Source organism: Monodelphis domestica, chromosome 4 (genome assembly GCF_027887165.1).
Source record: "Monodelphis domestica isolate mMonDom1 chromosome 4, mMonDom1.pri, whole genome shotgun sequence".
NCBI lineage: Eukaryota > Metazoa > Chordata > Mammalia > Didelphimorphia > Didelphidae > Monodelphis > Monodelphis domestica.
In genome coordinates this window covers 150,605,799-150,631,470 of record NC_077230.1, presented here as the reverse complement: position 1 = coordinate 150,631,470, position 25,672 = coordinate 150,605,799, and the positions used below count along the sequence as shown (strand labels likewise).

At 37.8% G+C, this 25,672-nt stretch overlaps 1 protein-coding gene across 5 annotated transcripts in view; it reads right to left on the bottom strand.

The window, feature by feature from the left end:
* Positions 1-25,460, bottom strand: part of EPC2 (enhancer of polycomb homolog 2) — a 192,453-nt gene extending 166,993 nt beyond the window's left edge. For 2 of the 5 annotated variants that reach the window (XM_001364961.5, XM_007494139.3), the window contains exon 1: positions 25,010-25,460. In XM_001364961.5, coding sequence (XP_001364998.1) covers positions 25,010-25,162 — 153 coding nt within the window. In that variant the 5' untranslated portion in view covers positions 25,163-25,460. Of the gene's footprint in view, positions 1-1,618; positions 2,868-2,911; positions 3,300-25,009 lie in introns of those variants that run through there. The other 3 variants (XM_056793822.1, XM_056793823.1, XM_056793824.1) reach the window with 3 other exon arrangements.
* Positions 25,461-25,672: the final 212 nt, after the last annotated feature.

The window sequence follows — 25,672 nt, the reverse complement described above, 5'->3', positions numbered from 1 at the left end:
TTTTCTCTTGATGTATATATTTTTCCTCTCTGTTCCAGTTTTTCCTCTCCTCAACAGTGCAGAGAATATATAAAAATATGTAAGGCAGGCATCCTAGTACAACAGAAAGTGTGTCGGCACTAGAGTCAGAGGGTGATTTGAATCTTGGCTTTGCTATATGACTTTGGGCAATTCACTTACTTCCTTGGCTTCGAGTCCCCAACTACAAAATGAGGGAGATAACACTAGCTACACTCTAAAGTTCCTTCTAATTCTAAATAATTCTATACACACACCTAAATGTTTTCTGGTTTAAATTCCACTCAGTTTGGGGACTATTATAAAATTATTTTATGGGGGCAGCTGGGTAGCTCAGTGGATTGAGAGACAGGTCTAGAGGCAGGAGGTCCTAGGTTTAAATCAGGCTTCAGACACTTCCCAGCTATGTGACCCTGGGCAAGTCACTTAACCCCCATTGCCTAGTCCTTACTACTCTTCTGCCTTAGAACTAATACACAGAATTGATTGTAAGACAGCAGGTATGGGTTTTAAATAAACAAACAAAAGTATTTTATAATCTAGCTTTATAATTGTTTTTTCAGAAAGGGATAAATATATTAGAAGACTTGTTTATTTACTTAATGATTGATAAACCATGGTTCTCTTCTAGAGAGAGGTATTCTACAGAGAGAGGTATTCAATCTGTAGATTTGGAAGTCCAGATTCAGAGAGAAAAGTACAGAAAGGAGGGCAGCAAGAGCAACCCAGGGCTCTTTCTACTAGACCAATTTCCATGGACGACAACACTAACTTGTTTTGTGGGATTTGGGTACTAATCTAAATAATTTTTTTTAAATACTCATTGAATTATTGCATAGTCAGAAAATAAGACCAGGCCAGATACTTAAGGATACACAGAGGAGGAAAATCTACTCAATCCCATCTTAGACCACTCCCCACAAAGATAGTAAACAGAGATGTTCCAGAACCAGCTCTAGTGAGTTAACTATACATATTTATATCACGACTCTACAGTTTGAGACTTAATTTTTTGTTGATAATTTAGACTTTAGAGATGGGAAAATATTTATTTACCAGAATTTGACAGAGTGAAAGGGTCTCCTTCCAAATATGGATACAATCCTTTCTGAATAGAATAGGATATTTAACTCAATTGCTTCAGGGGATAGGGAAGTAGAGGAGTTTAACAAAATAAGCTATATTCTATTAATTATAGTTTCTACCCTTAATTCATTTCCTTAAATAAAGCCTTTTTGTACTGAGATACAATATGGTAGGAGTAGCACAGATTTTATATAGATTGATAAAGTTTCTTTGTAAGAAGGTTAACTTCAGTATTTGGTTGGTCCAAAATACTAGAGCTTCAACTACTGGCACTGCTTCATGGTTGCCTGAGATAAAAAAGGCAAGCGGTGGCAGAAGTTTAACACAATTCCTAAAGCCCCACAGTAGTGTCATCCTCTCTCAGCAATTTATGTAGAGGCATAGGAAAGTTCTCAGCTAAGGGTGCCATGTTCACTACAGCACAGTGTCAGGATCCAAACCAAAGAAAGATCCAGTTCTGAATATTCAGTACAGAAAACATCATCTTTGTTAGAAATTAACATTCCAAACAAACCTATGCAACAGGAAGGCAAAATTCCTCCATGAGCCTTGACCACAAAGCAAAGACTATTTGGTTGTCCAGTTCTATTCTCTCCAGGTTCCAACTCAGTCAGACTTATGGTCACAATCCAGAAATCAATAATAACTGCTTGGGAAAACAATTTGGAATTTTACAAATAAATTGACTAAAATATCTATATCCTTTTACTCAGAGATTCCACTACTAGGTTTATATCCCAAGAAAATTATTGATGAGAAGTTCCTATATAAATATTTATAGTGACACTTTTTTGTGATAGCAAAGAATTGGCAATAAAATATAAACACATCAACTGGGGAATGGATAAACAAATCTAGTCCATAAATGTAATGGAACAATACTGTATAATAAGAAACAATGAATATGATAAATTCAGAGAAGCATGGGAAAATGTATTCAATCTGATGCAAAGTGAAGCAAATAGGCCCAACTATTAACACTGTAAATCGAAAAAACAAAAATAGTATACACAAAAAATCAAAAATAAATGTTTCAAAATTAGGAAGAACAAGCATGGGTGTAAAGAAGGAATATGAGAAGACATGCCCACTCCATATCTTTGCAGAGTTAAAAGGTCTATCACTGTGGCACACTGTACTCTTTTGATATTTATCAATTCTGCTAATTTTTTTTCTTTAAAAAATATTGTTTGTTAAGTGGGATGATGCTCAGGTGGAAAAAATATTGAAAGAAATTTTGGTGCAGCATAAAACACAAGCTACCAATAAAAATATATTGGCATCCTTCCCCATTCCCTCATTAGTGGATTAATAAACACTAAAATCCAAAGAACTGCAAAATAGTCATCTTCAAAAGCGAAGTCCTCTAGGAGGGAGTGGTGAAGCATCAGGTTTGGAGAAAACCTAACTGATCCAACACTTAACTTATGAGTAACCAATAAATGCAATACAACCAACTCAATTTCAGGAACCAATTTTTGCATTTTTAGATTATCTAAGATTCTAAAGTTCTCCTTAAGGTTTAAAATTTATGTGGGGTTTTCAATTTAGTCCTTGTCATTCCTGATTGTCCATATAACAAAGAGAATTGAAAACTCTAATGCAAAAAAAAAAAAGCTCAAAATCCACCACCACAGCAAAAAAGAAAATTACTGGGCACTTTTCATTGAGAAAATGAATGATATATACACAGGTACCATAGGAAGTACAGATATAGAATTGCTGATGAAGTTTTTTGTAAACACTGTTAGCTTTTCTGTCCAAAAAAGGAACAAAATAAAAAGCTAAAACTGTACTCCTTTCTTACCAAAAGTGGGGGGACATGGATGTGGAACTTTGGACATACCATCAATTGTGACTGATACACTGGTTAAGTTTAACTGCTTTTATTTTCAGTTTTTAAAAAAAGTTCTTTGTTCCAAGGGCTGGCTCCCTAGATAGGGAAAGGGGAAGAGAAAGATTTAGAAATAAAGGTTACATAAAAATAAGAGATGTCTATAAAATTAAAAAATTTTTAAATAAAATTAAAAGTTAAGAGAAAAGATGAGTAGGCAGAAAGACAGCCAAGTGTCTGTTTATGCAGCCTTTCTACTTATCCATCCATGTGGTCCTCCTGTCTCCTGTTAGTTGGTCTCCCTGCCTCCAGTCTCTCCCCTCTCCAATCCGTCCTCCATACAGTTGCCAAATTGATATATCTAAAACAGATATGACCACGTAGTCAACTTACTTTAAGAAAGAAAAAATTCTTCAGTGACTCCCTATTGCCTAGAAAATAAAATACAAACTCCTAAGGTAATTCAAGTCCTCCACAATATGGTTCCCAAATATCTTTCAAGTTTTATGCCAGCCCTTCCCTTTCACAATACTATATTCCAATAAAAATGGACAATGCCAGGCTGTTGTCCACATCTATCAATATATCTCTGCCTCAGTGTTTTGGCACATGTCTAGAATGCATTTTTTCACTTCCAAGGGGCAGAATCTTATCTTCTTTTAAGTAGAATGGATACCACCTCCTACACAAAAGCTTTCCTGATTCCTCCCCACTACTATATTATATTCTCTCCCTCTTAAAATTACTTTGTACAGGGGGCAGCTGGGTGGCTCAGTGGATTGAGAGTCAGGCCTAGAGATGGGAAGTCCTGGGTTCAAATCTGGCCTCAGACACTTCCCAGCTGTGTGACCCTGGGCAAATCCCTTAACTCCCATTGCCTAGCCCTTACTGCTCTTCTGCCTTGGAACCAATACACAGTATTGATTCCAAGACAGAAGGTAAGGGTTTAAAAAAAATACTTTGTACAAACTTTATTTTTACTTGCATCTATTTGTATTACACTGTATTGGCCCAACAGACTATAAGCAACTTTTGAAGAACAAATGCTTTGTTGTCTTTGTATCGCCAGCACAGTTGTCTTTGTATCCTCAGCACCTAGTACTACACCTAAGCACATAGAAACAAGAGACAAGTAGTAGGCCTGTTACAGTGAAAAACTAAATGGGAAAACCCCCTCTACTAAGGCAGGTCAGCATCTTCTTGATAACCTATATGGTTTTAGTTACCTAAGCATGAGAGGTTAAGCAATTTGTCTACCACCTCAGACAATATATTTGAGAGAATAGAGTGGGAAACTCAAGTCTTCTGGCTCTGAAGCCAGTATTCTCTCTACACTGTGCTGCCTTTCTACCACTTATAAAAATTTTGACTAAAATCACGTATAGCCAAGTTCTATCTTTATCCTTCTGGGGCAAGAGTTCTTAAACTGGGATCTGTGGAATTTCTTTTAATATTCTGATATCCATTTCAATATAAGTAGTTTCCTTTGCAATCCTATAAAAACTTTTCCAAGTAGGGGTTTCAATCCAAACAGGAAGGCTTCACCAGACATCCTAAGAGGCTCATTAGGGGGAAAAAAGTTAACCTGTTCTTAGAGGACTTTTCTATAGTACTTCTAAATAAGACTCTAAGATATTCTTTTAATATTTTAAAACATTTTAGGGAAATTTTATTGTTCCATATTTTGTTCCTTCTCCAAAGTTTGACACATAGTAAGTCCTAAATAAAAGTTCTTTGAAAATTGAATAGTTCATCTCTCTCCTTCCTCAACAATGCTAACTGAATGATATTAAGAGAATTTCCACCATGGGTGAATAGGAAAAGAGAACAGTGTAACAGGCAACCAAGAAGCAATTTTAAAATCTAAGCTGTGATTTACCTTCAAAGCACCAGACAGAAAAGAACTGGAATTATATAATGGAATGTCTGGATTTGAAATATGTTCAACTATAACACAAGACAGACAAGGAATAATCAAAGATCAGGTTTCACAAAAGCTTTATCAATTACATTTAAAAAACATTTCACAAGGTATTCCATATCTCATAGCTTCTCACAACTCGTTCCCTAAGCTTCTCCTGGGTCTATGTTCACCAAGCCTCTCCTCACTACCACCAAACCATTAGTAATATACACTCACCAATACTATCTATCTAAAACCTACTTTTCCTTCAAGATTTAAACTAAATTACACTTCCCCAAGTGTTTGGGTAACACTGATTGTTCTATTTTATAACCTTCCAGAACATGCATATTTTAGCACTTAACTATATTTATTCTCATATTGTACTTAAAATGTTTCCTATATGTAAGTTCTGGGGGGCACAGGTGATGTCATTCACTTCTTTTGTATACTTCAAAACACGGGCATAGATTTCTTCCTTATGTATTTTTGATCTGAACCTGTGATTCAAAAATCCAAAGAGGGAGCTGTCATTGAGAAAACTCCCTCTATTGGAGGAGATCTGATATGGTTCAGTAATTTATAATCTTAAAAGAGTTTCTCAGAAACAGCAGAAAGAATTAAATACAAGTCATACTGACTCGAAGGGCCAATTATTAACTACCACATGCTGTCTCTAGCTCAACTGATAAATTGTATATTTTAAACAAAGGCATAGAATTATATTCATTTCTATGTTGGTCTCACTCTAATTTGATATTAACTATCTATACCCTACCAGTTTATCAATACCGAATTTGGTGCCACAAATTGAATTTACTATTGCTCCCTTTTTATGTCAAACTTTTCTCCAGACAACCTTCTATAGGGTACAAAAGAATGAAAAGCTATCAAATTATATATTAAAATTGCCAAAATCAAATTTAAATGAAATTTGTTCCATATTCATTTCTTAAAGCAAAACAAGTTTTACAACCAGTACAGATGTAGAGCCATATGTTACATAAAGACAAGGAACAAACATAACACTTAAGTATGTATGTATTGAGTCTGATATTAACAAATCATTGTGCTAAGTGCAGGTGAAAATGAAGCATGAGACATAATCCCTGCTTTAGGAGATTATTATTTAGTTGGAAAGATAAGACTAATACACATGAAACAACAAACACCACAAAATGGCACACGATTAAGTGCCATACTATATGATACAAACTTATGCAGCAGAGAATAAAAAGAGTAGCAATCTTAAAGACAAAAGATCTATCTAAATTGAAGTCCTGGATGAGCCACTTACAAGACAATCAATCAATAAGTATTTTCCCAATTATGTTTCCCTAGTTTTAGCTATACTGATTTTATGTAAAAACTTTGAAATTTTATGTAATAAAAATCGTCCATTTTTGTCTTCTGTGATTCTCTCTATCTCTTATTTAACCAGTAAATCTTTCCTTATCCATATCTTCCTTGCTCTTCTACTTTATGATGCCACCCTTTATGGCTAAATCATGTATCCATGTGAAGCTAAATTTGATATACAGTGTGAAATGTTGATATATAATTAATTCCTTTCCAGATAATTTTCCAGTTTTCTCAGTAGCAAAGGTCTGTTGTTTATAAAAATATCAGGTTACTAGGGACAGCTAGGTAGTATAGTAGACAGAGCACCAGGCCAGGAGTCAGGAGGAAGGAGGATTCAAATCTATTCTCAGACACTTCCTAGCTGTGTGACCCATGCTGGAACCTCTAACACCTGTGCTGAAGCAAGCCTGAGGACATTTCTCACATCACCTATCCCTCTGCCCAGCAGCTCAATGGGAGTGCTTCCTCCCTCCCTTGTCTGGGGTAAGGGGGGTAAGGGAGGTGGGGGGTGGGGGGTGGAAGGTGGTCCTCACATGGTTGCAGTTTGAGCACTATATCTCTAAAAAGTTCACCATCTCTGGCCTAGCCTAAACGACTTTTTTTCCCTTAGAATTGCTACTAAGACAAAAGATATGGGTTTAAAAAAAAACTAGGTGATTTTTCTTCTGTATGTTTCTGATGGGCTTGTCAATTTTTTTAGTACTTCATCTCTTTATATCTGCTTCTTCATTTGCAAAAAAAAAGTGCTGATCTAGATCTATATATTGTATTGTCATATATGTATGTTATATATGTCATTATATATATATATATATATATATATATAGGCTATACAGCATATATGCTTGCACCATACATTCCTATATAAATAAAACATTTAATGTTAAGTTTGATAACATTATTTAACACTTAATAATAAAGTATAAAAACATTAAAATATCACACTAAATGTTATAAAAACCAAAACAGACTTCTAATTACCTTTAAGGGATTCCAGTGATAAAAATTTAGGTATGTTCCACTTTTAGGAAAACTTGTAAACAAAACTCTAGACTTTTAACTTTAATCAAATTTTAATCAATTTTTTATCTAAACTATAGATAAATGGTAGCATTATATTTTTAAAAGGGAAACGCAGTATTTTTTTTTTCATTAAGTCCCTCCTCTCCTAAATAACAAATAATTCCCCTATGTCTCCAGGATTAAATATTCCTCAACCAAGGATTCAATGCTTTCCCTTTTCTAACAGTATCTCCCACTATTCTCAAATATAAAAGATCTACTTCCTTGAAGCCTTCACTGACCATTCCAATTTGTAGTAATTTAAATTTTCCTTGGGGGTCGAGATGGCGGCTTAGAGGCATCGAAAATTCAGACCTCTGAAAACCCTTCCTTACCGATCACAAACTAAATGCTCCCAGGACACCTAAATTCAAACTGAACAACACGACAGACCCGGGGAACCCTCCTCCTGGACCTGGATCAAAAGATATGGCCCCCAAAAAGCCAGAACCCTAGATCACTCGGATCTAAGGGGAAGGCAGAAAGAAGGTCCCAGGACCCATCCCCCCAACCCAGAGTGCTGAGCCTGCGGCGGCAGCAGCAGCAGGAACCTCAGGGCTGGCTATTCTGAAGGACTCACCTTGAAAGCAACCTGAGCCAGTCTCCTGGGCACCCAACACAGGCGGGAGGGAAACATAGAGAGAAGGGGGAAGCCTGTAGCCCCCTGGCTGGGTCCTTCCATCTGAGTCTCAAGGGAGGTTCCAGCTTCAGGGCACCACCTGAACCCAATCCCATCAGGAGCCCTCAGAGCTTCTGAAAGGACAGAAACCTCAGGGCCTGCAAAGGGGTTGCTCTGAAGGGCTTACCTTGAAAGCAATCTGGGCCAATCTCTGGGCATTCAACACAGACTGTAGAGGAGTTTTTTTTTTTTTTGCTTCAGGGCTCATTCGGCCCAAACCAGCTGAACTTAATCTCATCAGGAGCCCTCAGAGCCCAGGGAAGCCACTACCCCTCCCCCTTAGAGAGCAGGGTCTTCTGAAAGAACAGAAACCTAGAGGCAGAGTCAAGATGGTGGCCAATAAGGAGCATAGACCTGGCAGCCTGGCCAGAGCTTTGCAGATCCTCCATATTTGTCCAGCTGTCCAGGAAGTTTAGAACACAGAGCAAACCCAGCCCAACCAAGCTGAACTTAATCGCATCAAAAGTCTCCAGAACTCAGGGAAGTCCAGGCTCCCCACCCATCCTCATTGACTGCTGGACTTTAAGCCAATCAAAAGCCTCCAGAGGACAAGGAAGCTCAAACCCCCAACAACCCTCCCCCAGAGACTACACCAAGAGATCTTCTGTTAAAGCTCCAAGAGGGGAGACATTTAGAAGCCCCCAAAAAACAAAAAATGAGAGTAACAAGAGCACAAATACGGGGATTAAAGAAGGGGTGAATTTGAGCAAACAGAAAAAGAAGAAAGGAACTACAATAGACAGCTTCTACTCAGCAAATGGAACAGAGGGGGAGAGATCAGCAAACAATAAACCAGAAATCCCAGCGAATTGGATACAGGCTGTGGAAGAACTCAAAACTCAACTAAGAGAGGCTGAAGATAATTGGGAAAAGAACTTAAAAATTAAGATAAGTCATCTGGAAACAGAGGCACTTGAACTAAAACAAGAAAATAGTGTCTTGAAAGCCAAAATCAACCAGCTGGAAAATGAGGCAAAGGAGATGAAAGATGAGGCAAAGGATATGAAAGACTATCTTCAAAGAAAATCAGACCAGAGGGAAAAGGATGACCAAAAAGCAAGAGATGAAATCCAATCTTTAGGAACCAGAATACAACAACTGGAATTAAGTGACCTCACAAGGCAGCAGGACACTATAAAACAAAACAAAAAGAATGAAAAAAATGAGGAAAATGTGAAGCATCTCATTCACAAAACAGACGATTTAGAAAATTGTTCAAGAAGAGATAATTTAAGAATAATTGGACTACCAGAAGACCACAACAAAAGAAAAAGCCTGGACATAATACTAGAGGAAATTATCCAGGAAAACTGTCCCGAGATCCTAGAACAAGAGGGGAAAGTGGAGATTGAAAGAATCCACAGATCACCCCCTGTATTTAATCCCCAACTGACAACACCAAGAAATGTTATAGCCAAATTAAAAAACAATCAGATGAAAGAAAAGATACTACAAGCTGCCAAGAAGAAGCCATTCAGATACCATGGAAACACAGTGAGGTTAACACAGGATCTGGCTGCATCCACACTGAAGGACCGAAAGGCATGGAATACGATATTCCAGAAAGCAAGGGAACTAGGTCTACAACCAAGAATAAAATACCCATCAAAACTGACTATATTTTTACAGGGGAAAGTATGGTTATTCAACACAACGGAAGAATTCCAAGCATTCATAAATAAAAGACCAGACCTGAACAGAAAATTTGATATCCAACCACAGAACTCAAGAGAATCATCAAAAGGTAATTTAAAAAGAGGGGAAAAAAAACAAACAAAACAACAACAAAAATTTTTTAAGAGACTCAATAAGTTAAAATGATATGTATCCCTATAAGAAAAAAGGTCATTGGTAACTCTTAAAAACTGTTGCTATCACCTGGGCAGCTAGAAGAATTACACTTAGAGGGAACAGTGACAAACTGTATAGGATGAAAGGACAAGACATAAATAGGTATATAGATATATGCATGCATAAATACATATACATGTGTATGTGTATATATATACACGACTAGAGCTAAAAAAAAAGAGGTTATGACTAAAAGAAATCGGAAAAGAAACAAATGGTGGTAAATTTATATGTCACAAAGAAGCTTATGACGGGAGGGGGGAGAAAATCGATACACTGGAAGGGTAAAGAGGTTGGAGATAGGAAATACTCAACTCTTAAGTACTTTGAAACTGACCCAAAGAGGGAAGAACAATCCAATCCATTGGGGAAGAGAATAGATTTACACCCTATAGGGGAGTAGAAGGGTAAAAAATGGACTGGTGGGGAGGGAAGCAGTACAGGGGAGGGAGAGGGTGAGGGGGGATTTTAAAAAGACTACAGGGGAAAATAAGGGAGGGAATAAGAAGGGAGGGGGTAGAAAGGGAAGTAAAATAAGGCGGGGAGACTAGGGGGACTGACTATAAACAAACATTGGTGTAGAAGGAAATAGTGAAAGAAGAAAAGGCAGGACAAGGAGTAGAAATCAAAATGCTGGGAAATACACAGCTAGTAATCATAACTCTGAATGTGAATGGAATGAACTCACCCATAAAACGCAAGCGAATAGCAGAGTGGATTAGAATCCAAAACCCTACCATATGCTGTCTGCAAGAAACACACATGAGGAAGGTAGATATGCATAGGGTGAAAGCAAGAGGATGGAGCCAAATCTATTGGGCATCAAATGATAATAAGAAGGCAGGAGTAGCAATCATGATATCCGACAAAGCCAAAGTAAAAATAAATCTAGTTAAAAGAGATAGGGAAGGTAATTACATCTTGATAAAAGGCAGTATAGACAACGAAGAAATATCTGTACTCAATATGTATGCACCAAATGGCAGAGCATCCAAATTTTTAAAGGAGAAACTAGAGGAGCTCAAGGATGAAATAGATAGAAAAACTATACTAGTGGGAGAGCTGAACCTTCCCCTATCTGAACTACATAAATCAAATAAAAAAATAAATAAGAAAGAGGTGAGAGAAGCAAATGAAATCTTAGAAAAATAGAGTTAGTAGACATATGGAGAAAAATAAATAGGGACAAAAAGGAATGCACCTTCTTTTCAGCTGCACATGGTACATTCACAAAAATTGACCATATATTAGGGCACAAAATCATTGCAAACAAGTACAAAAGGGCAGAAATAATAAATGCAACCTTCTCAGACCACAATGCAATAAAAATAGTAATTAGTAAGGGTACATGGAGAGATAAATAAAAAATTAAATGGAAATTAAACAATATGATTCTCCAAAACCAGCTAGTTAAAGAACAAATCGTAGAAACAATAACTTCATTGAAGAAAATGACAATGGTGAGACATCCTTTCAAAACCTATGGGATGCAGCCAAAGCAGTACTCAGGGGGAAATTTTTATCCTTGAGTCCATATATAAACAAATTAAGAAGGACAAGAGGTCAATGAATTGGGCATGCAAATTAAAAAACTAGAAAGTGAACAAATTAAAAATCCTCAGATGAAGACTAAATTAGAAATCCTAAAATTCAAAGGAGAAATTAATAAAATTGAAAGTCAAAGAACTATTGATTTAATAAATAAGACTAGAAGCTGATACTTTGAAAAAACAAATAAAAATGACGAAGTACTAGTCAGTCTAATTAAAAGAAGGAAAGAAAAAAACCAAATTGACAGTATCCAAGATGAAAAGGGACACCTCACCTCTAATGAAGAGGAAATCAAGGCAATCATTAAAAACTACTATGACCAATTGTATGGCAAAAAATATGGCAATCTAAGTGATATGGATGAATACTTGCAAAAATATAAATTGCCTAGACTAAAAGAAGAAGAAATAAATTACCTAAACAACCCCATATCAGAAAAAGAAATTGAACAAGCCATCAAAGAACTCCCTAAGAAAAAATCCCCAGGTCCAGATGGATTCACAAATGAATTCTATCAAACATTCAAAGAACAGCAAACCCCAATACTATACAAACTATTTGACAGAATAAGCCAAGAAGGGGTTCTACCAAATTCTTTTTATGACACAAACATGGTACTGATCCTAAAGCCAGGCAGGTTAAAAACAGAGAAAGAAAACTATAGGCCAATCTCCCTAATGAATATAGATGCAAAAATCTTAAATAGGATACTAGCAAAAAGACTCTAGCAAAAAAGATACTAGCAAAAAGCAAGTCATCACAAGGGTTATCCACTATGATCAGGTAGGATTCATACCAGGAATGCAAGGACAGTTCAATATTAGGAAAACCATCCACATAATTGACCATATAAACAAGCAAACTGACAAAAAATCACATGATTATCTCAATAGATGCAGAAAAAGCCTTTGACAAAATACAACACCCATTCCTATTGAAAACACTAGAAAGTTTAGGAATAGAAGGGCCTTTCCTAAAAATAATAAACAGTATATACCTAAAACCATCAGCAAACATCGTCTACAATGGGGAAAAACTCAAAGCCTTCCCAATAAGATCAGGAGTCAAACAAGGATGCCCATTATCACCTTTATTATTTAATATTGTACTAGAAACACTAGCAGTAGCAATTAGAGAAGAAAAAGAAATTGAAGGTATTAAAATTGGCAATGAGACAAAGCTGTCACTCTTTGCCGATGATATGATGATTTACTTAACAAATCCTAGGGAATCAACCAAAAATCTAATCAAAATAATCAACAACTTTAGCAAAGTTGCAGGATACAAAATAAACCCACATAAGTCATCAGCATTTCTATATATCTCCAACCCAGTTTAGCAGCAAGAATTAGAAAGAGAAATTCCATTTAAAGTCACCCGAGACAATATAAAATACTTAGGAATCTATCTGCCAAGACAAACACAGGAACTATATGAACACAACTACAAAACACTCTCCACACAATTAAAACTAGATCTAAACAATTGGAAAAACATTGATTGCTCATGGGTGGGACGAGCTAACATAATAAAAATGACCATCCTACCCAAACTTATCTATGTATTTATTGCCATACCCATTGAACTACCAAAAAACTATTTTACTGAATTAGAGAAAACCATAACAAAGTTCATTTAGAAGAATAAAGGATCATGGATATCCAGGGAAATAATGGAAAAAAAATACAAAGGAAGGTGGCCTTGCAGTCCCAGATCTCAAACTATATTACAAAGCAGGGGTCATCAAAACAATTTGGTACTGGCTAAGAGACAGAAAGGAGGATCAGTGGAATAGACTTGGGGTAAATGACCTCAGCAAGACAGTCTATGACAAACCCAAAGACCCCGGCTTTTGGAACAAAAATCCAGTATTTGATAAAAACTGCTGGGAAAATTGGAAGACAGTGTGGAAGAGATTAGGTTTGGATCAACACCTCACACCCTACACCAAGATAAACTCAGAATGGGTGAATGACTTGAAAATAAAGAAGGAAACTATAAGTAAATTAGGTGAACACACAATAGTATACATATGTAGTCAGACCTTTGGGAGGGTAAAGATTTTAAAACCAAGCAAGACTTAAGAGTCACAAAATGCAAAATAAATAATTTTGACTACATCAAATTAAAAAGTTTTTGTACAAACAAAACCAATATAACTAAAATTAGACGGAAAGCAACAAATTGGGAAACAATCTTCATAACAAAAACCTCTGACAAAGGTCCAATTACTCAAATCTATAAAGAGCTAAACCAGTTGTACAAAAAAAATCAAGCCATTCTCCAACTGAAAAATGGGCAAGGGACATGAATAGGCAATTTTCAGTTAAAGAAATCAAAACTATTAATAAACACATGAAAAAGTGCTCTAAATCTCTTATAATCAGAGAGATGCAAATCAAAACAAAACAACTCTGAGGTATCACCTCACACCTAGCAGATTGGTCAACATGACAGCAAAGGAAAGTAATGAATGCTGGAGGGGATGTGGCAAAGTAGGGACATTAATGCATTGCTGGTGGAATTGTGAATTGATCCAACCATTCTGGAGGGCAATTTGGAACTATGCCCAAAGGGCGATAAAAGACTGTCTGCCCTTTGATCCAGCCATAGCACTGCTGGGTTTGTACTCCAAAGAGCTAATAAGGAAAAAGACTTGTACAAGAATATTCATAGCTGCGCTCTTTGTGGTGGCAAAAAATTGGAAAAATTGGCTGCCCTTCAATTTGGGAATGGCTGAACAAATTGTGTTATCAGGTGGTGATGGAATACTATTGTGCTCAAAGGAATAATAAAGTAGAGGAATTCCATGGAGACTGGAACAACCTCCAGGAAGTGATGCTGAGTGAGATGAGCAGAACCAGGAGAACATTGTACACAGAGACTGACACACTGTGGTACAAGAGAACGTAATGGCTTTACAATGTCCCTGAAAAATCTGCAGGGATCTACGAGAAAAAAAAACTATCCTCAAGCAGAGGACAAACTGAGGGAGTAAAAACACCAAGGAAAAGCAACTGCTTGACTACAGAGGTTGAGGGGACATGATCAAGGAGAGATGCTAAATGAGCATCCTAATGCAAATACCAACAAGGAAATGAGTTCAGAGCAAGGACACATGTGATACCCAGAGGAATCGCGAGTCGGCTGGGGGGGGGGGGGGGGGGTGGCTGTGGTGGGGGGTGGAGGAGGAAAAGAAAATGATGTTTCCAATGAATAATGTATGAAAATGACCAAATAAAATAATATTTTAAAAAAAATAAAAATAAATAAATTTCCTTGGAACTACTTCAGTATTTATTTATATTACCCACAGAATGTTAGGCTTAGAAGAGATCTCCACAAGAAGATGTTCCAACCTATTCCCAGAAATAATTTCCATATAATACCTGACAAGTCATCAGTTCAGCCTATGTTTGAAGACCTCCAAGAACTGTGTATTCCACTTTTGATCTCCTCTAAATTTTTAGGAAGGCTTTCAGGACATCGAGCCTAAATTTACGACTCTGAAAGTACCCCTCATATCTTCTAGTTTTGCCCTCTGGAGAAAAAAAGTTAAAATCTTTATTCTGCATGACAGCCTTTCAAATATATACTTGAAGACAGCTATTATACATCTCCCTTCCCACCCCCCAAACCCAATCCCCAAGGATCCAAGGCCATAGTTCTTTCACCCATCATTCATCCAATAACAAGAAAACCAAGTCTCTTAAACCATTCTTGTCTCCTTCTTGTATACAACTAATTGGTATTTTGACCCATTTCAAATAGACTATATGCTCCCTATGAACAGAAAACACCAAAAGCCACAGTTTATATTTTTTGATATCCCATATAAAGGCTAATACAAACAATTCTGAATAAAGTGATGAATGAATTATGTTTGATGTATTCAAATTAATTTAAAACATGAATCAGTTCTTAAATAACCAATTAATAAATAACTTTTTCAGTAATATATCTATTGTGTGAAGCTATCTATATTAAATGCTACAATAAAGATAAAATATTAAAAATATACTCAAGTATGAACTTAAATGTATTTAAAAAGATGAGTGTATAAATTCATGCTGTGAGATCTATAATTCTAAAAATATCTCCCACATAACATTAAGTAACAGGGAACATGTTTTGGAATTATTCTACTAATGTCCCATAAAGGTACGGTCTCTCTAAGTAAATGAAAACAGGAGTATTATTCTAAGTGGATAGAGTGTGGAATCAGGAAGACCTGAGTGCTTCAGATACTTATTAGCTGTGCAATCTTTAATAAATCACTTAATCATACTTGCCTCAGTTTCTTCATCTATAAAATGAGCTGGAGAAGGAAATAGCAAACTACTCCACTATCTTTGCCAAGAAAATCCCAAATGGGGTCACAAAGAGTCGCAAAGGACTGAAACAAACAAACAACAATTTATTGTTTTTAAGTTAATCTAAGTTTAACTTTTTTAAAATGCAATATAATATTAAGTTTCTGTTTTGACTCAACAGTCAAAACAAAATTCTTACTTTCTGAAAGATTTTCTTATAAGAAATTCTTAAAGTACACTTAAGATTAATACAAGAAATAATCAGAATCAAGTCGATCTCTTTTGCCCAATGAGTCTGATATGTTCTAGTCAAAACCTTCAAATCTCAAAGTTTGGACACAATTTTTCCTATCTACCCTCTAAAGAGTTATATAGCTTGATGTAGTATGAGAATGAAATTTCTCTAAAATTTCTCTTACAGCAATGTTCTTAACTCTGGGATATAACTATTGTGAATTTTAAAAGTCTCCATTTTGGTCTAGCACCCAAAAATTGTGCACACCCACACTACACGGGCATGCGCTAGTCAGTGACAAATCAGAAATAACTAACTGCCCACCTGGGCTGTCCTAAGCCAAGCTAGAGCCAACCATTGGATTTGTGAGACACAGGAAGTGAGGTAGGGAACAGCCTCTGAGATTCGCGGAACTTCCTGTGGGGAGAGCTAGAGGGGGGTTGGTGTTAGGAGCTTGGAGAGGGAGGACGCCCGCAGACAGCTTTCCTTCAGATCGGTCACGTGAGTTAAGGACTGATTCTTTCCACCTGGGCCTTTGGGCCTAAAACTCCCCCTGCCTTGGTCAGAGGTTGAGTAGCCTCTTTCCCTTTTCTCTTCTCTCCTTCTCTCCCTAACCTTTTCCCTACTCCCAGTGTGATTAAACCTTCATAAACCTCATTCTGACTTGAGTGTTTCATTTTAGGAATTTCATAAGTAAATTCCTTGGCGGCCATTGTTAAATATTATATAAATCTTGTAGCCACATTTGTAACCATTACTATATTATAACCTTCTCCCAGAAGCCTTAAATTTCCCCATTACACTATGGTACATAAAGAAAGCCTAAAAAAAGAAAACTATACCACTAGTACCTGGAAATATACAAGGCTTTTAGGGGATTAACTGTCATTTACAGATGCTACTTAAACCCATCAGGAAAGATAGGATAGCAGCTGGTTACTTGAAATATGTCATTAAATTAATTATATTAAAACCAGTAATCAGAAATGAACTCTAAAGAACAATATCAAAACTTAAGGGGGGGTTGAGGGGGGGACAAAAGAAGGCAGCTAGGTGGCTCAGTGGATTAAGAGCCAGGCCTAGAGACAGGAGGTCCTAGGTTCAAAATTGACTTTAGACACTTCCTAGCTGTGTGACCCTGGACAAGTCACTTAACCCCCATTGCCAAGCCATTATGGTTCTTCTGCCTTAAAACCAATACATAGTATTGATTCTAAGACAGAAGGTAAGGGTTTAAAAAAGATCCCTAATCTGGGTTCTATCTTCCTTTTGCTCATTAAGCAGCAAACAGAGCTCAGCTCTTACAGAAGAAACTCAAAAGAAAGCACTTTGGTCTTGTTTTTATTAATATTGCTAAGCATACTGAACTTCAAATTCCCTGAACAGTTTCAACATCTCAACCCTAATATCACCAAAGTGCAAAAATTTTATGTAAGAATTATAAGCATGGTTTGTTGGTGATTTTCCAATCAAAGTCCAATAAGCACTTGTTTGACAAGGTGCTGTTCTGCACAATGCTGAACCAATATTCACTTTGCCAGATGAGGGGAAGATGAACCAGATGGAGGCTAGCTACCCTCAACCAAGAATTGCTAAATGGGTGGTCACAGCTCCTCTAGGACAGATACATGAAAAATTACAAAGTTCTTTATGTCTGAAACCTGTAATATCCAAAGGGAAATGGGAATGATGGACATAGTCACCAAAGTCAAATCTCTGAGGCATCACTAAACAAGCCTCAGTTAAACTATCTGAAATTCTTCATAAGGCTGTATTCAGCATTGATGAAGATGGCACTGAGGGAGCTGCAGACACTGGAGTAAACATAGTATTAAAATAATATCCTCCAGGCATCAAATTTAATAGAACCTTCCTATTTATTGTATTTGATCACTTTATCTGTAGCTCTCTCTTCCTGGAAAAAATCATGAACCTCATGGAATTGTCTTTACATAAGATGTTGAACTGGAAAAATAAGACTAGGAATCAGGAGACCTGGTTTCTACTTTGAAAGTTTGCACTTCCTAGTTATATTATTATAAACATGTATTATTATAGAGAATTATTGTTATATACTGTATAATAAACTTTAATATATTAATATGAAGTATACTTCACTTCAATGTACTATTTCCTTTTCTTTAAAATGGGAATGACTCTTACCTGCCTCAGCCTTTAACAGCAGGATTGTTTTGTGTTCCAGAAACAATTAATGTAAAAGGTATTTTGAAAAGTTAAAAAAAAAAGTAAAACAGAATGCTTTCCACATACTTCCTGTGTACTTCAATATGCACTTTGAGACATACTAGCTAACAATTACTCATATAACCACAATGTTACCAGTACTAGGGAGAAACTAGACAAATAAGGATCAATTACTTCTCACTGCTGGTGTTGTGTTGCTAAGAAAATAGCACCGAACAACAAAATGTCACACATTCAGCATCATTTCAAGGTAACTGAATAATGAGATTAATGTAAAGTTGGCATACAAAGACTTATTTTTTTAAGAATTAAAATGCAATTATATACTTAAGGATAAAACTGTGGAAAACAATTTAAAATCTGCCTAATTCAAAAAAGGAATTTGGGAACCTTGCAGTGCCCAAGGATCATTATTATGAATATCAGTTATTATTGTACAGCAATGTGAAAAGAGAACATGGAGTAAAGTGGTAGAAAATTCTCTAGGCTAATAAGGTTGAACTTTTTGAGACTGAAATAAAAAATTAAAAGATTCAGGAGATTCAGAATTTCCATGCTAAACCCTATATTTGGGCAGATAAATCAAATGTCTTGTTTAAAATGACCTACTGAAATTTGTATAAATGAAAAATTTTTTTATTTTTATCAAAATATCTAGAACGACCATGTAGAATCTATATTCCTCTGCAATTTCACATAAAATAAACTTTACTGTGCAAGAAAAATGTGATTTAGTCCTTATTCATCAAATACATTTATGAAACTGGATATACACACCTATTTACTTCTTGTCCATTAGACAATTATGAAACTAAGCATATACTGCACCTATGTGCAGAAAGCAAAAAACAATTGACCATGTGGTAAAAAATGCGGACAAGATATATGAATATTGTCTACAAAATTTTAAAAGACATCCACAGTGTTACCTTCTGTGGAAGAACCATAAAGGACATAGATAAGAACGATGCAAGATCAGAAGGCATGGTTGAGTTGAATATAAACTAATGAGGAAAAAGCATGCACATGGATGAGAACATGTATCCCTTAAAAGTTTTAAAGGCTAGCTTCAATGCAACAAATGTGTAATTCTAACACATGCAAAATTTACATCATTTACTCAGACAGTAAAACAATAATGACAGTTATAAAAGCAAGCATCATAAATAAGGGGCAGCTAAGTGGCTCAGTGGATAGAGAACCAGGCCTGGATAAAAGTCAACCTGGGTTCAAATCTGTCCTCAGACATGTCCTAGCTATGTGACCCTGGGCAAGTCACTTAACCCTAATTGCCTAGCTGTTACTGCTCTTCTGCGTTAGAAAGGATACTTGGAAACCACTCTAGGAGAGAAGATAGAAGTTTAAAAAAATTTTTAAATAAAATTCCCCTTGCTAAAATAAAAGTAAACAAGGATTAAAATTTCTAATTAGTCTTCCTGTATGTTTTCTTCATATACACATTAGTAATTCTAAAAGAAATAAATTGGTATGTTGTTCTGCTATAGATTCCACATATGTAAAGCAAAAAAGCATCAAATCTAATACTAATAAGCATATCCAGCACTATATAAAATATTTTGACATAAACAATCTCATGCTACCCTGACAACAACCTGGGGGATAAAAGAATACCAAACTAGAAAGAACTCAAAGAGATGTAGGCTCAGCTCATTTGTGTGCTAGTCAGGTGACCTTGGATAAGTCACTCAATTTATCAGACATCAGTTTGCTAATATGCAAAATGAGGTGAGTGAAAAAAGATGCATTCTTAGGTTTCTGCCAGTTCTAAAATCCTATGGCTGGCATACTCTGGAAACAGAATTTAAATTGTTCCTTTTTTAAGAAACAGAATTCTTTAAAGGACCAAGCTGGTATGCTCTTCTGGAACACTGAGTATGGAATTTACCAATAACTTCACATCTTGATTCATGCAAACTTCTGAGCAGCCAAAGGTCAGATTTTCTGGGACACAGGAGAAAGTAGCAGCACATATGGCCACAGCCAATATGTCAATGACAACCACAAACCAGTTGTTTGACAATTAACACAACAGCTTCACAACTTCTGCTCTACTAAAAAAAATGTTCCAATACTGTCGTTAGGAGGTACACAATTCCTTGAAAATATGAATCAATATTTATGTATGAATTTAATAACTAAAAAGAAAAATCCCCAATACATCTCATCCATTCTCCAGAAGACTGCTCCCTCTATCATCCCTATTCTCTTACAAATTTTCCATTTCTATCACTGGCTGCTTTCCCCCTCTACAAACATGTCCATATTCTTCCATTCTTAAAAAACACAACATACAAAAAAAAAAACTAACAATCTATCCATCCCTACTAGCCACCATCTATTTCATATCTCTTCCCTTTTATGGCTACACTTCTTGAAAAAATCATTTAAAACAGGAGGCTCCAATTCTTTTCCTCTCAATCTCTTAACTCTTTTTATCTGACTTCCAAACTCATCATTCAATCACAACTGCTCTATCCAAAATTATCAATTGATCTCTTAAATGCTAAATCCAATGGCCTTTTCTCAATCCTCATCTTTCTTTACCTCTCTGCATTCTTTGACACTGCTGATCACCTTCTTTATGATACTCTACTTCTTTCTAGGCTCCCTGGACACCACTCCTGATTTTTCTCCTACCTAAACACTCAGTTTCCTTTGTTGTATCTCTCTCCATTTAATGCCCAGATGACATTAAAGGTAGATGTCCCCCAGAGCTCTATCCTGAGCCTTCTTCTTGTCTTTTTCTCTATGATTTCTTGATGATCTCTTCAACTCCCATGGATCTAAATACCACCACACTATACTGATGATTCTCAAATCTACTCATCCAGCACTAAACCCTCTGATATGAACTCCATGCTTGGCATCTCCAATTGCTTACTGGACATTCTGAATTGGATGTCTCATTGTCATTGTAAACTCAACATTTCCAAAACTGAATTTTTTATATTTCCATTCTCACCAAGCCTTCCCTTCTTCCTAACTCCCCTATTAATGTTGAGGATATCAACATCCTACCAGTCATCCAAGCTCAAGACCTGGGTATCATCCTGACTCTTCACTTTTTCTCCCTCCTACCCCTTATGTAATAATCTGTTGTCAAAACCCACTGAGTTTACCTTTATAAGAAATTATATTATGATATATGATATATGATATGATATGAGGATGATATGATATGTATGTGTCTCTGTATTATATGTATATTATATATATATAAACGTCTCTCCCATATGTCTTCTCTCCTCTGCTGCCACCACCACCACCCTGGTAATAAGTCCTCATTACCTCACACTCAGACTACTGCAAAAGCCTGATGTTGTCTCACTGTCAAGTCTTTTCCCCACTTCAGTCCAACCTCCACTCCACTGTGAAATCCTTGGTTTGGCATTCAAAACCCTTCATAAGCCATCCCCTAACACCACCGTCACTATTCCTGTCTTCTTACATCTTATGACCCGCTATGTATTCTGCGACCCGGTGACACTGGCCTCCTTGCTATTCCTCCAATAAGACACATCCATTCAGTGGCTATCTCCAATATCCTGAATGTTCTCTCTCCTCATCTCTGCCTTTGGATTTTCCCCCTTGCTCCCTCCCAGCTAAAATTCTACTTTCTACAAGAAATCTTTGCTGAATCACCTTAATTTTAGTGCCTTATCTCTGTTAACTATCTTCAATTTATCCTACATCTAGCTTACTTTGTACATGGCTTTTTCGTATATTGTCTTTTCCATAAGATTGTAAACTCCCTGAGAACAAACATTGTCTCTTGCCTCTCTTTGTATCTCTAGCACTAAGCAGAGTGACTGGTATATAAAAGATTCTTAATGGCTACTGACTAGTGGATTGAGGGATGGTCTTGGAGTCAAGAAGACCTGAATTAAGTTCCATCTCTGACATAAACTAGCTTTGTGACCTTGGGAGAGTCACTTAACTCATCTTTAAGTGTTCTAAGTAAGTAAAACTATAAGTTACAGAAAAAGTGTCCATCTACATTAGTAGAGGGTGCTTTTTCATCCAGGAGTTCCCTGCTCTCAATTTGGAGGTATCACATTTAAGGAAGTTAATAAGCAAGAAAGCTCTGATGCATCATTAATACCAAAAATATTTAACCAAAATATTGAGTTGAAGACTTTTAGAGCTGAAAGTGATTTTTTAGACATGGTATCCAAAAAATGTTGTGCTTGTAGGCTTCATTAAGACAGGTATTACATAAATTACAAATAGAGGCTATAACCCTGCTCAGGCCCCTTAACCTCTGAATCCTCAAGGCAATTATCTAAGAGTACATGATCAAAGAAAGTGACAATCTGGATTGGCAGAGGAAGTTTCCTGGAATCCAGTGAGAGGAAGAAAGAGAGAAAGTAAAGGAGAGGGGAGAAGGAAAGAGAGGAGGGAAAATAAAAGAGGGAGAGAATAGGCTAATAGGTGCTGATACAGCATTTTAGGAAGGCTGTTAATTACCCTATGAGTTATCCAGAGGAGGACAACAAAGATAGGAAGGGTTCACAACACTGCACCACATAAAAATCTGGAACTAGGATAGTTCCTCTGGAGAAGAGAATACTTAGAGGCTATAGGATAGATGGCTCCAAATGTAAGGCTATCATGAAGACAAGGAGTATGTTCATACCCTCTATCCCCAGAAGATAAAGCCAAGAAAAAAAAATAACTAAAAGTTGTAAAGGGACACATTTTGGTTTGATTTAATGAAAAACTTCTTAACAATGAGAGGTATTTCAAAGTAGAAGGGCTGACATTCCCCAACATCAGATCTTGCAAAGGCTGACCACTTCTCAGATGCTGTAGAAAAAAAATTTTTTTCAGGTTGAACTAATGATCTCTGCAATATTGTGAAATAATTTGTACATGACAGAATCAGGATCCAAAAAGATATGGTCAGGACAGAATGAATAAGCTGAATCTGTTATCTAATATAAATCCTTCACTTTATTAATGAGGAAAAGTGAAACCTAGAAAAAGTTAAGCAATTTGTCCAGGATCAGAGACATATAATCAATATCATCTTCAGACCCTAAATTCGAATTTTAAATCAAAGCTCTTTTTGCTACACTAATTATTTAAATTAGATTCATTTCATACTTGTCTTTCAAACGCTTAAAAAGGCGTCTATGGTAGCTACAGAAATTTAGTTTTCCAAGATCAAAGATTAGTTATAAAAATTCTTTTAAAAAAAAGTTTAATAAACTATAATAAAGTAGCTGGGTATAGTGGATAGTGAACCCTCAGTCAGCAAGACCTGGAGTCTGACACATTTTGGTTGTGTGATCCTGGCTATGTCATTTACCTTCTCAGTGTGCTAGGCAACTCTCTAAGATTGTACAGTGCAGAAAAAAAGGTCAACTTTAATTGATAAAAAGGGTTTCCTCACCAGAGATTTCCCATACACAGGTCAAGTGACTATCTCTGACAAAACGAAAGGAATTCTTCAACAGGTCTAGAACTTTTGTTGTTTTAAAATGCTAGTCACATAGGCAACTATTTGACTACTTGTTGTTTTTTTAATTGGAGAATATATTTTCCAAGATCACAAAGGAATTCAGAAGTAAAAATGACACCAAGTTTTCAACTGAAGTGTAAGTCAGTAATTCAAATTCTAAAGGGAGATGTGATTAAAATCACAGCTGGAAAGTAGTAATAACAGGGCAATACAATGAGGTCAGAACCATGAGCAGCCAATCAAAGACATAAAAGCGTTTCCTGCAATATTAATAGTCAAAGGAGGAAACCAATCACAGAGATGCAAGCCTTCTTTTGACAGCCACAGAGGCAGGAGAACCAATCCACACACACCGGGGGTTGACAATGAGGCGGGGAAGTAGGTTCATTGAAGAAATTCTTGAGGGTGCAGTTACTATGAACTCCGCATGCAAGTAATACCACTCGAGGGGTCATAAACACCCAATATCAATACAGCTGAAAAATTCAACCGGGTGAAAAAGTAAGCCCCCATAAACAATAAAAGTATGTAGTCCCAAAAAGGCACTGTCACAATCCACAACTTAGTATTCCATAGAAAATGGTTTCTACCATCGAAATGTCAAATCTCAAAATGAAAAGAGCAGGGACCCTCCCTGACAAGTACCACAACGGGACGCGTGTATTCTACTGAAAATGCGTATCCCTTAAGCTACCATGAAAGCAACATTATAAAAGGGTAGATCTGCCTTTGCATATTGACCGGTTTTCTGCAATACCGCAGGCTGCAATGTAGTGATCCCCGTGTCGTCGCCATCGTCGTCCCGTTTCCCCCCACCCCCTGCAATGCTGCACTACGGAATACATTTTCCTGCTGCACTGAGGATGGGAAGCTTGGGGGGGGGGTAGAAAAGGGAGGAGAAGAGCAGAAGGAAGACTATCTTGCAGGAATAAAATGGGTGTTTTGAGTTCATTTTACTTCCCGAAAGTAATTTTAAAACAGAAAAGGAAACTCGCTGCAGCAATAACCAAAAAGGGGGGTAAAGAAATGAGCCCCCCTTCAAAAAAAAAAAGAAAAACAAACCTTTCTGGCCCCAAAGGCCCCCAGCGTATAAACGAGCAAGAGGCACTACGCCAAGAGCGGCCAGCGCATCCCCCTGCGCCATTCCTAGACGCCGCTTACGGCAAGGCCCCCATACGGCAGCGTAAGCGCCGCGGCGAGCTAATCACAACACTGGGACGCAACAACATGGCGGCCGCGGAGAGCTCTGCGCTGCCGGAGAGAGTTTACGCTACTCCGCCGGCGTATGGTCCCATGCGGCGGAGCAGCGGCTGCGCCCTCCAGCGTGCGTAGAGCGCTCCGTGAATGGCGATGCCCGACTGACAATGGGGAGGGGGGGAGGGAGGAGGGAAAGGTGGGGGGGATAATAAACACTCGAGTCCCTACCGATTCCTCCTCCTTCTCCATCCCGGTGGGCATCTGGGGCACGGCCCTGTTGATGGAGACGCAGTCGTTGAGGTCAGGCATGTCCTTGCCGCGGTAGATGGGCAGCGGTTTGGCGGCGTCCAGCGCCCGCGCTCGGAAGGAGAGTTTACTCATTGTCTCCCCGCCTCACAGGAACAGCCCGGGCGGCGGCGGCGGCGGCGGCGGGGCGGGCGAGGGGGGGAGGGCTCCCGCCGCCTCCTCCTCCTTCCTCAGTGCAGCACGGCCGGCCCGCTCCTCCTCCTCCTCCTCACTGCCCCCGTCCACAGCATGGGCGCCCACCCCGCCCGAAAACAACCCACCGCCGCCCGCGGCCGCTTCCACACACTAGATCCGCCGCTCGCCCGCCCGATCCGCTCCCTGCGCCATGGCCAACATGGCGGACATTACCACAGCGGCGGCGAGCGATCCCGGCAGCCCGCGCGAGGGCGCGCCCCCGCCGCGGGGACGCGCCTCGTCCTCTCCCTCCCTCCTTCCTCGCCGTCCCCTCCCTCCCTCGCTCTTTCCCTCCCTCCCTTCTTCCTCTCCAGTCTGCTCCCCTCCCCACCCACTCCTTTTTCGGCGCGCCCCCGGCCCGCGGGAGTGTGCGCGGGCCCCGGGACTTCCCGGGGTGAGAGGACTGGCGAA